Here is a 13162-nt window from a genome sequence, read left to right on the forward strand (position 1 = left end):
TCCTTCTATGCTGCCTCTCTGATTTTGTGTTTCCAGAGCACTATGGTAGACAGCACAACTACTACTGAGAGACACCAGCACCTCTGCTTCATTCATAAGGGATCAAAGACTGTATGAGGATGTGGCTGGACAGGAAGCCTGCATCGAGAATGGGGAACCTCTATAAACAGTGTTCACTTTGGAAGCTGTTGCTTTACAGGCACAACATGTAAACATCTCTTCTGTGTATGTGAAGGAGCTACTTGTGAAACTCTTTATTCTGCATAAAACCCCAATATCAGATAACGAGGGAGTGTCTACATCCTGCTCTAATGGCATCATTTCTCATCCTGAATATCCTATACATGAGCCAATGACATCTGTCACAAAATGTCTTTCAGTGAATTGATGAGAGAAATTATAGGGGGCTAGCATCTAGGGGGACAGTACAGAAGATGCTAGAAAAGGAAAGCTACCATGGCAGGCTTGAACTCTGACAGAACAGTGAGAGGGAAAGATCACCTATCCCATTGACTCACAAGGGGAAATATGTTTGAACAATGACTACACAGAAAAATGAGGAAAAGTGGTCTTCAGGGTAGTTTTAAAAACTCTACTCACAGACACAAACAGGGGTCTGTCCCGACCACTTGTGGTCCTGCAGGCAAATCCTCACAGAGGTGCCCACGAGCCGGAACCCAGGGTTGCATTGGTAGACCACGGTATCTCTGTAGCTGAAGCCATCGCCGCTGATATGGCCATTCACAATAGGGTCTGGAGAGCCACAATGACCCGCTGAGGACAGACACAAGAAACAGTGGAAAACTCATCAGGGAGCCCATGGTATTCACAATTCACTCATCTCCACTGTCAAGTCAGTCACAGAGAAGGATGCATAACTGCCTGGACATATGTACTTTTAGTTCATATTATTCTTTTTTATGTGTTCATATATTTGCTCAACAATTGTGGGGAAGTCTTATTTTTTATATAAAATTATGGATAGCCTCCAATTTTTAGTTTCCCCAATTTCTCATTCTGTTAGTTTCTTACTGACATGGCATGTGATCTATCTTTTTGAATAAAAATTAAATGACAGGCATGGGTTTCCTAACTTACTGGCAGTAGGGAGGAGGAGGAGGAGGAGGAGGAAGATACCCCACCTGGGAAATGGGTCTACATAACCATTTATGAAATTCTAGAGGGAGGGGCAGGGATCATAAAACATTTCCAGTTTAAGAGATGTTCATTTGAGTCATGTGAAAACCACTTCAGAAAAAAAAAAAGTCTCCTAATCAGTAGATGTATAACTAAGTTCAGGGAATAGTCATATTGAAGGTAATAGGATCTATGGAGAAGCAAGCTCACTGCTACTCCAGGAAGTCAAAGAATGTGAGGTGCCCATGAACTATACAAGAGACAGTGGGAGGGAATGGACAGGTACAGTTCTTGCTGAACTCACGGCATGGAGGGACTAAGCACGGAGCAGCCCTGTGGTTAGGGAGAGTAAAAAGGCAAGCCAGGTCTCTCTCTCTCTCTCTCTCTCTCTCTCTCTCTCTCTCTCTCTCTCTCTCTCTCTCATTTCACTAAGCAGTCAGCTTCTTTTATATTTTCCCTATATATATAAATGAGTTCTTTTCTAACTCAATAGAACAAGAAAGGAGAATGTAGCTTACTCCAGAAACCTGGGTTTGGGATTGACAAGAGCAGCAGAGACCAACACTTTCAGTTCCCAAGTGCAAAGCCTGTGTAGGAGCCACACGGAGGTGGGAGTGGACACATAGGTGCAGGTGAAGCTTTCTCTGACTGCAATCTCTCCAGCAGAGCAGCCAGAGACCATCAGAACTGAGAAAAATAGCACCCAAATTATTGTCATGCTCCATTGGGCTTCCTTTCACCATTTTGAAGCAATTAGAATAGCAATCAGTATTTCTGCTTGGGACAACATTCTCCTTGTCTTCATCACCAAGCTTGTGACCAGGAAGTGCCATCATAGAGGAAAGGAACAGCACACACAGAATAAAAACAGGCTGTATAATGAGAAATTATCAGTCTGCTGGGGTTTACAATCACCATGGCAACAAATCCCTGGATGTGTTTGTGAGGGTTAATTGAAGGAGGAAGACCCATCCTAAATGAGGGTGGTGTGATTTTATGGGTCAGGTTCCCAGAATGGTTTCAAAGGAGAAAGCAAGCTGAGAACTAGCACTTACCTTTCTCTGTTTCCTGTCTGTAGTATGTACCTACAATGTGATCAGCTGCCTCAAGCTCCCGGCCTCTCCTCCTACAATGGGCTCTACCTTCAAACTGTGAACCAAAATAAATCCTTCCTCTTTTCAGTTTCTTTGCAAGCTGTTTTGCCTCAGCAAGAAGATAAGTAGATAAGAGGGGTGAGATCAGGAAGGCCACACTAGATTACCAGCTTCATCGTTTAGAAGGGTTCCTGGCCATCTGGATTTAGTTAGTCCTTCTCTATGCATGTTACTTCCTATACTTGAAAACTTACTGCCATCAGCGGGTTTTCAAGTCAAACTAGATGTCCTTGTAGTTGGCAGATCCGTCTCTAACACCAATCATGTGATGGAAGGACACTGGCTACAGAGCTGTCATCCTAGGCACAATCAGTAGCACAGCAAACTTTCATGATACCCATTGGAGGCATAGCTCCAACCCCAGTCACAAGGACCAGAGAAAGTACCATAGGAGCCCCAGTACAACTTCATGTAGGGTAGTAGCTGCCTTTAAAGTAGTGGATACAATACCTAGTTTCTAGTCACCCATACCAAAATTACAGTCAGAGCCTCAGAGATTACTAAGTCACTTATATCCAGGCTATCATTCTGGATCAGTGGTTCTCAATCTGTGGAATGCGACCCTGGAGAATCACATATCAGATATCAGATATTAACATGATGATTCATAACAGTAGCAAAATAATTTTATGGTTGGGGATCACCACCTCATGAGAGACTGTATTAAATGATCACAGTGGTAGGAAGGTTGAGAACCACTGTTCTAGATAGTTCCAGGAGATTTGGGGGTTACTTCTGAATGAGGCCATTAAGAACCAGGCATGGGTTGCTGAAGAGGGTACATCTAACAAAGTCCCCAAACCTCAGGTGAGCCTTTCTGGTCCCTCTCAGTTAAGCAACCTTGACTGGGAATTCTCATTTTCAAACTCTACATGTCACCACCAAGCTTTTTGGTTCACACAGAGCTTGATGTGGCACACGGCTTTAAATCACATGGTCATGTATGTATCCCTTAGGAGGCAAGTAGCAAAGTGTACTAAATATGCAAGGAAAATTTCCCAGGGTATTGCACATTCAATTTGGCTACCCTACTCTCTGAGGAACCAGCCTAACTGCTTAAAGACAACAGAGGATATGCTTCAGAAATCTCTGCACTTCAGGTCTGTACCAAATAGAAGGAAGAACCTATAGGATAATGTGGTAGTTTACATCCCTCATTTGAATAAATGTAGACAGGATATCCTGGTTTAATTTCTGTCACTGAGATAAAAAAAACAAAACAAAAAAAAAACAAAAAAAAAAACAAAAACAAAAACAAAAACACCCAAAACATCCTGACAAAAAGCAACTTAGAGGAGAGGTTTATCTTAATTCAGAATTCCAGCTCATAGGCCATCACTGTAGGGGGTTCTACAGCAGGAACTTAAAACTGCTGGCCACATCATGTATACAGCAGACTAGGTCTTTGCACATGGTTTTACATGATTAAGACAATCCTCCATAAGCATGCCCACAGGGGAACCTGATCTACAATCCCAGGCTAAGACTCTTTCCCCAGGTAACTCTTGCTTGTGTGCAGTTGACAGTTAATATTGACCATCACACCTGTGATCCCTGAGGTGCAGTAGCTGCTCACTTCCATTTCTAGTCACATGTCCAGAATAGCCACAACAATCTCATTTACAAGATTTAACCCAAATAGCAACACTAATATGTCAAACAAAACTGAGGAATAAAAACTCCCTCAGGTGAAACTTGAATTAAATGCACTCTGAGTCCTGTTTGAATTTATGATGACATTGTAATGAAATATTTTGTCCATTGACTGTGAGAGTCTTGACTGTTGTCTTAGATTTTAGTAGTAAGGAAATGCACCTAGAAAGAGATTGTTGGTTTCATCATCACATTGATGTGAGACTTTGTCCTGAGGGTTAGATAGAGCCCTATTGAGAAATGTGTTTGGGTGTGAAGATAGATGTTTCCCTATTTTGAGGGATGGCTGTTCCATTCCTCCAGCCCCCAGCCTACTGTATTATCTTCTGTGGGACGTTTGAGTGGCCTAGTATAACCATGTATAGCAGTTAATTTTTATAATTTTGGATGTAATCTCATGGCAATGGTGTTATGACATGACACCTTACAGAGAAAAGCATTTATTTGGGCTTACTATGGTTTTGGAGGGATATGAGTCTGTTATGTCAGGGAAATGTGGCCATAGGCAACAGATACAGCATGGAGGACAGACAAGAGCTTTCAACTTGGACAAAAAACAGGAAGCAAAGAAAGCTCATTGGGATTGCTAAGAATCTTTAACCTCTCAAAGCCTACCTCCAGGGACACACCTCCAACAAAGCCACACCGTCTAACAGAGCCACACACTCCTAAGCCAGTGCCAACAACTGGGGATCAAGTAGTCAAATATCTGAGTCTCTGGTGGACATTCTCATTCAAATCATCATGACAAGGGATGCCTCACCTCACACAGGAATAAAGTAAAGAATCGGGTATAGCCTCCAGATACTGATTACATATGCATAGATGGACATGCAGGAGTCATAGAGTGCAGCAGGCCTTGCATGCTGGAGACATGCGCGTTGGAAGGCTGGTAATCCTAACTCACACAAAAACAAACTATAGGCCCCAAGAGGGCATGTGTCATGTGCAAACACTGCACACTTTATAAGGGACTTTGTCTTTGTGAATTTTGATTTTCTTATCTGCAGAGATCCTGGCACCAAGTCCCCAGAGGGATGGGCAGGGCAAGGACAGGTGAACATAAATCTCTGCCATTTTGGAAAGGAGTGCGAAGAGTTGGAAATGTAAATTAAACAGCATTGTGCTGATTCCATGGAATCCCTGCCTGTGAGTTTACTGCACAGAATCTTACTGTGTTGAAGGGCAGCACCTGTGGAGGAGGAAACATCTTACCAGGAGGTGCAGAGTGAACCCGTCTCCTCTACAAGGAGACCCAAGTACCCTGCAATGTACATCTCTACTCTCTCCCCTGAGACTTTCTTTCCTGCAGCTCCCCTTCCACACTGCCAGTGTCTGTCACTGTGAATATTCAGAATTTCTGTGAGGATTAAATTGTAACCATTTTTAGAAAACTCTACAAACCAAATGTCCAACCTTCTTACTTGCCCTGTGATTATCAGTATTTTGTGCTGACAATGAAATACCGAGCATTAAAAATATCCTGTCTCTCAGGAGAGTCAGAACGGCAGGCTGTATGACGTGATGCAATCTGCGTGGTGAGCATCTTTGAGCTAAGCCAGGCTTATATGGACAGTGGATACCAGAGCCATTTTGAAGACCCTTCTTAAGTATTAACAAGCAGTCATAAAATGTCAAGTGGATCAGATCCGTGAAAGGCACGGAAGCTAGTGGTGGCATTAAACACCCATGGATGTTTTAAAAAATCTGTGTATCTGTCCGTGTTAAAAAGAACACTGTAGAATACCGATGCAAGAGCCTATTTTACTTCTAAGTATAATTTGCAAGGGTGATCCTGAGCAATTTTTCTTTCCCACACAAAGGCAACAGCCCCCAAGAACATGAAGTCCTGTGGAGCACAACACTAGACAAGCTATGCTACACCGGGTGCCTCTGCTGGCAACGTCGACCACGGACCTAACGCTTCTGTTATAGAATGTACTTTTGTCAATTGTCAAGAAGAACACATGGGCAAAGTTTGAGGATTTATCTGTTTAGAGGACTCTGAACTTGTCACCTTCCCTAAGACGTCATGCATACTTCACAGAAATATGGCAGAGCAGACAACTTCACGGAGGAAGGGAGAAATTCCTCTCTTCTCATAAAATCACTTTTCCTGTAATGTCATCAAGTAGCTTTCTTGGCTATTTTATTACACATTAAACATAGACTTCTCAAAATCTATGAGGTATTTGAAGAATACATGCCAATTTTATGCCCTTCAATCTACAAAAAGAAATCTAAAATGCAGTTTTGAATGATGAGATCTAGCTATGTCAGCCTTTCTGAATGCCAACCTATTAAGCTCACAATAGGATTTGTGTCTTTGTAGTCATTATGGCTTAACAAATGCAAACCTACTTCAAACAGCAATCCATTGTACTGGAAAGTTGAGGGTTTTATATAGGGTTCCTTATCAGAGGCATCTTTGGCAGCAAGGATTGAAGAGGTAACACAGTGGGAGAGCTGAGGGGTCATTCTGTGCTAGGAAAATCTACATGCCATAAGTGTATTATCAGGAGATTAATGAAGACCATTACAACAGGGGCCCTAGATTATAAGCATATCACTTTCTTCTCGATTTTGTGCTCACTGTTGGGTTCAAGGGAAATTACTACGAAGGAGATAAATACAAGAAAATAATTAAGAGAACATTGTGATCATAAAATTTTCCTGATGGGTGAGGGGGCACCTGGTAGGACAGATATGGACTCTGTGTCCTTGTGACTTAATGATGCAGGGTACATTGATATTTAGCATCATGTCTTACAGACAGAAACACAGAGCAAGTCCTCAGTAACTTAGAGAATTCTAGAGGCTGCAGTAACAGTGCAGGAGTGGGGTCATCCACAATGTGTGAGGTGTCATAACATATGTGCATGCCTTCATACATACATACACACACACACACACACACACACACACACACACACACACACACACACACACACACCAGCCTCACTCAGAGCTTCAGGGTCAGAACTCAGATTAGGGACTTTGAACAGGACCAAATTCTATTCTTGAGTGTGAGCCAAAAACATGTCTCTTCTTCTCCTTAAATACAGCTTTTATATAGAAAATTCCACAAGACATGGTTAGTGTATAATCATTCTTTTAAATACTGACTCATTTCTAGTCAATGACCAGAAATATTCTTTGCTAGTGGACATCACTGGACACATATAAAGTACCAGATGCAAGACAGAGTACCTCTTCCACCGTAATCAGAAAAGACCATGCCAAAGCAAAATATTACTCTGGGTATTCCTCAAAATAAATAGGAGACTTCCTACCCAAAACCTGGGCCAAGCATCCACCATCACATGTTATATAATGCTGGGAATCACATGGTCTCACACTCAACACAGTCTGGATCCACAGAAGCCCCGGGGACAGAGCACAGGTGGGCATCTCTCTTCTGAAATGAGACTCCATTATGATGCTAAACAGATCTGCCATAATAACCTGATCTGTCATGGAGATGACTTTTATACTTAGTCTGAAACCTCACTTTCCAGTATACCGTGTCTACCATTACTAGCCACATTGCTAACATCTGCACAAACCTCATCTCATCCCCAGCACATGAACTTGATTAGCTTTTCTTCCCAATGCAGCTTGTCAGGGCATCTCTACCTACCCTTCTGTGGCTGGCAAAGACAAGAAAAACTAACCATAACCAGCTCATTGTATCTTTCATCGCATGATATTTCAGATATCTAAAATGATCTATTTATTATTTCCAATATTTCTATTGAGTAAATAATGCTAAATTGCTTCCCAGACATTGTTCACAAACTAAGGTCACTAGATCCATTGCTATAGGGGCACATCCATCTTCAATGTCTATGCAGGCTCTCTACAGAACTGGCATGAGAAGCTGTGTGTTTTGGCTCATTTTATGTCAACTCACCATATGCTAGAACCATTTGGGAAAGGGGATTCTCAGTTGAGATTCAGAAGATTTACCTCTAGGCAAGTCCTGAGTGTATTTTCTTAATAAGTGGTTGATGTAGGAGAGGCCAGGCCAGTATAGGTGGTAGTGCTACCTCTGGGCAAGTAGTTTCAGAATAAAACACAGACTGCTTAATCCATGAAGAGCAGGCAGGAAACAACATTCCTCCTTGCTCTCTCCATCGGTCCTGCTTTCAGGTTCTTGCCCTGACCTCCCTCAGTGATAGACTGTAGTGAGGGACTGTAAGCTGGAATGAACCCGTTTTTTCCCCACTGTTTGTGATCAAGGCATTCTAACACAGTAGTAGTGACCCTAACCAAGAAGCTGGGTATGGAATATTTAAATGCATGAAGAATGGAATGGGAGAGTGGAACATCCTGACAGTGGAACTGAAGTTTGTGGAAATTAGAATAGTCATGGGCATAGGCAATGGAGTATCTCCATCATGGGCATGGGCAATGGAGTATCTCCATCATGGGCATGGGCAATGGAGTATCTCCATCATGGGCATGGGCAATGGAGTATCTCCATCATGAGCATGGGCAATGGAGTATCTGTGGCATGGGCATGGGCAATGGAGTATCTCCATCATGGGCATGGGCAATGGAGTATCTCCATCATGGGCATGGGCAATGGAGTATCTCCATCATGAGCATGGGCAATGGAGTATCTGTGGCATGGGCATGGGCAATGGAGTATCTCCATCATGGGCATGGGCAATGGAGTATCTCTGTCAGGGGCATGAGCAATGGAGTATCTATGTCATGGGCATGGGCAATGGAGTATCTCCATCATGAGCATGGGCAATGGAGTATCTCCATCATGAGCATGGGCAATGGAGTATCTGTGGCATGGGCATGGGCAATGGAGTATCTCCATCATGGGCATAGGCAATGGAGTATCTGTGGCATGGGCAATGGAGTATCTCCATCATGGGAATGGGCAATGGAGTATCTCCATCATGGGCATAGGCAATGGAGTATCTCCATCATGAGTATGGGCAATGGAGTATCTCCATCATGAGCATGGGCAATGGAGTATCTCCATCATGAGCATGGGCAATGGAGTATCTCCATCATGAGCATGGGCAATGGAGTATCTGTGGCATGGGCATGGGCAATGGAGTATCTCCATCATGGGCATGGGCAATGGAGTATCTCTGTCAGGGGCATGAGCAATGGAGTATCTGTGTCATGGGCATGAGCAATGGAGTATCTGTGTCATGGGCATGAGCAATGGAGTATCTGTGTCATGGGCATGAGCAATGGAGTATCTGTGTCATGGGCATGGGCAATGGAGTATCTCCATCATGGGCATGGGCAATGGAGTATCTCTGTCAGGGGCATGAGCAATGGAGTATCTGTGTCATGGGCATGAGCAATGGAGTATCTCCATCATGGGCATGGGCAATGGAGTATCTCCATCATGGGCATAGGCAATGGAGTATCTCCATCATGAGCATGGGCAATGGAGTATCTGTGGCATGGGCATGGGCAATGGAGTATCTCCATCATGAGCATGGGCAATGGAGTATCTGTGGCATGGGCATGGGCAATGGAGTATCTCCATCATGGGCTTGGGCAATGGAGTATCTGTGTTATGGGCATGGGCAATGGAGTATCTCTGTTTCTCAGCACTGTTTATTGTCTCCAAACCATAGTAGATTTCTTGATAAGATCTTGTCTTTCACTCTGTCACTGACCACAGAGTCTGACCACTGACTCTGTCACAGGGAAACACACCTGCTGCTGCTGGCTTCCTGTAGAACGCCTGACCCTCTCCTCCTGTCTCTGGGTTCTTCCTGTGCTCTTCTTATTGCAATTTTTTTCCCTCAAAGCCACAGAATTGAGGGTTGTTATTTTGTTTTATCAAGAAACAATCTCTCTTTGACTTGAGGCCATGTTATTACATAGATTGTTTCCTGAATTTAAAAATCTGAGTATTTTATTCGGGGGGAAAATATATCTTCACCAAAATGCCATGATAGATATACCAAGAAATCAAGGCCTTCTGGACACAATCAAGGCTGATGCACATATGAACAAATAGAGACTGTGGCAGCATGCACAGGGCCTGCATGGGTCTGTACAGGTTAGGGTCCTAGAGCTGGAGAAAGAATTAGATACATGCCCTCATTCCTAACCCAGAGCTATCTTTAGTTAATACTCACTTGCAAATGAAAACTTAGTTTTCTCCAATGGAGTCTCATAGGGGAAACAAACCACTTTTAAGCGTAGAGCACATGCCCAGCAGTAGATGGACAAATGAACTCAATGATGTCATTGGGGCTTTTCCCCCACTTATGGATCCTTTGTATATATATCATGGCTTCCGGTTTTGTGATTTTGTGGGATTCCTGTGTGTGTGCACAAGTGTATGTCTCTGAGTCTAAATGTGTTACTTGTGCTTTTTCGTTGTCTTTTTTCCTTGTTTGAATGTTTTGTCTTATTCTGACTTGTTTGTTTTTGTTTTATCTTCTTTTATCATTATTCTCTAAACGCCTGCTTGTTTTCTAAGCGAGACAGCAAGGTTGTAGATGTGGATGGGAGGAGACGTAGAGAGGTACTAGGAAGTGAGGAGGAGAAACCATGACTAGAATATATTATTCAAAAACTATTTTTAATTAAAAAAAATACCTTCACCAAATGGCATGACTGACTCTGAAAATCGTTTTTCAAAGTGACCATCGAGTCACCTGCCACAAGGCAGTGGTAGTTCTGCAGGTCACTCAAGGTCACTTGGCTTGGAAGAAAGGCAGAGTGCTCTTGAGAAGGCCCTTGCAATGGAAACAGATGATGCACTGATTTGAATATCAAATAACAACTCATGACATGAAAGAACAAAATGGCGTCAACGATGAGCAAGAACATCTAAGCATGTGGAGAAGTCACTGGCTCTGTGGAGCTGAGGCATGTGGTGTCCTGGGAGGGCAAGAATTATTGGTACTACATTTCCCATCACACCCAGGCCCTCTGTATTGGTACTATATTTCCCATCACACCCAGGCCCTCTGTATTGGTACTATATTTCCCATCACACCCAGGACCTCTGTATTGGTACTATATTTCCCATCACACCCAGGCCCTCTGTATTGGTACTATATTTCCCATCACACCCAGGACCTCTGTATTGGTACTATATTTCCCATCACACCCAGGACCTCTGTATTGGTACTTTATTTCCCATCATACCCAGGCCCTCTGTTGTCTCCTTGTGGCTCAGTGTTGGTGGGAGAGTACAACTTCCATTTCACCACCCTTTGAGGAAGGACTTCTTCTTAGTGGGGCAGCACTTTGACCATGAGCCCCTGGTCTGTAACCACACAGCCTATATTTCAAAGCTATTTTTATTACTAGTGAAACATGACCGTGGCAAGCTCCTCACTTCTCTACAGATTTTCTCTTCCATGTCAGGGGTAACATGCACTTACTTTATGTTCTGATATGAATTCAATAAAATAAAGCTTCAAACTGCCATACCTGTGTCACCAATAAAAACAGCATTCACAGATATTATCTCTCATGAGGCATCTAGTTAGCACATGGGCTCCGGAACTCTGCGGCAATTATGGTGCCAGATACACAGTATCTGTGTCAGGTTTAAGAATGTGCCTTTATTGATCCATCTGTCTGACTGTCCCACCATCTACCTTGGCAATAGCTCAGCTCGGCTCCCTCCTGCTCACCCACTCACCCACATATTCCACAGGCTGCACAGCTGGCTGTGGTTTCTCCTGGGCCGACATTCTTGTTGGGTTAGATTATGTATCTACCCACTAGCAATCTGTTACTTCAGCACAGGGATACACTCATTGCCATATTAGGCAGACTATGAATCTGAACAGTCAAGTTTCATTGGTCAATGTGAAACTGTATTTGCTCAGGTGAAAAATCTTTACACTAAATTTACTGCCCATCATTTAGCCAGCTGTACAGTGGCTATGTGCCTTCTTAGCCCTTTCCTGGCTGTCCATCTCCTTGTTAAATATGCTGCACCTCTGATTTCATTACTTTTTCACAAGTCCATTCAATTTCTCACCACTCAAAATTTTCTTCTTTATAACCTGGAGGTTTCCCTCTCTTCTTATGTTCAGTTTAAATTTCTCCTGGACACAGAAGTGAGTCCAAAAACTTTCAAGATGGATTGCATCCTATTAAGACCATGTTTTTGACGATGTAGGACAAGTATGTGTCTCAACCTGTGGGATTAGAGCCTTAAGTTTGGATAGAAGAATAACAGAATTCACGCAGGCTTATTTGGAACTAATAGGACATAAGGTGACACTAAGCCTTGACAGTTTTAGAAATTAAATAATTTAATTTTCCCAAGCTTCCCATGCAGCCTAACCTACATACTTATCTACCAGGCCAAAGCAGAAGATGTGTGTTTGGGATCACTCACCCTACCCCCATTTGGTGCTAAATTCCACTGAGGTAGAAAGAGAAGACATTTACCCTACCAAGGTTGCCATGTTGAAAGGGCTTTACAATGGCCACTAAGTCCTTAAGAACATGCAGGAAAGCACAGATAAGGTTCTGGAAGACTAAGGATAAGACAGGTACTAGAATATAGGAAGATGCTAGAGAAAAGTAAGGCAATAGAAAAGGAGCTCATTGCAAAAAGCTAGGGTAACAGAGAGTGGCCGGGTACTAGAAGGGTGGGGTGGTGGAAGGAGATGGAGTGATAGAGGGGTGGAATGGTGGGGGGAGGTGGAGTAGTAGAGGTAGATAGGATACTGAGGAATTGAGGTGATTAGAGGAAGAGGGATGAGAAAGGGAAATGAAGTGATAGAAGGATGGGATGGTGGAGGGAGATGGTACCCTGAAGGTTGATGAAGGAAGGTAGGGTACTGGAAGGCTAGGGTGATAGAGAAGGATGGAATGACAAACATGGGTAGGATAATGGAGAAATGGGGAGATGGAAGGATGAAGTAATGGAGGGAGGGAGGGACTGGGAGAGTGGTATAGGAGGAAGTTGAGATGATGACATAGTTGGGATACTAGAGGTTGGGGCGACAGAGGGAGGTAGGGTACTAGAGAGAGGTGGGGTACTGGAGAGAAGCTGGGTAATGGAGGTAGTGGGGTACTGAAGCAATAAGGTGATAGAGATGATAGGAGGCTGAACAGATGGAAGGAGCTGGGATACTGGTGACAGGTAGGGTACTGATAAAATGCTATAGATCTGTATGGAATTGAAGTGGTGATGAAGACATCAGTTGAAGCAACTTCGAGATACTGGCATATTTGAACTTCACAGTCAAAGC

General features: G+C 43.3%; 1 protein-coding gene across 2 annotated transcripts in view; it reads right to left on the reverse strand.

Moving 5' to 3' along the window:
* The window catches only part of Csmd1 (CUB and Sushi multiple domains 1), a 1522453-nt gene that overhangs the window by 41516 nt on the left and 1467775 nt on the right, over positions 1–13162 (reverse strand). For both annotated transcript variants that reach the window (XM_076913874.1, XM_034520246.2), the window contains exon 53: positions 601–774. In XM_076913874.1, the coding sequence (XP_076769989.1) occupies positions 601–774 (174 nt within the window). The remainder of the gene's footprint in view (positions 1–600; positions 775–13162) is intronic.

Source organism: Arvicanthis niloticus, chromosome 16 (assembly GCF_011762505.2).
Source record: "Arvicanthis niloticus isolate mArvNil1 chromosome 16, mArvNil1.pat.X, whole genome shotgun sequence".
NCBI classification, from domain to species: Eukaryota; Metazoa; Chordata; class Mammalia; order Rodentia; family Muridae; genus Arvicanthis; species Arvicanthis niloticus.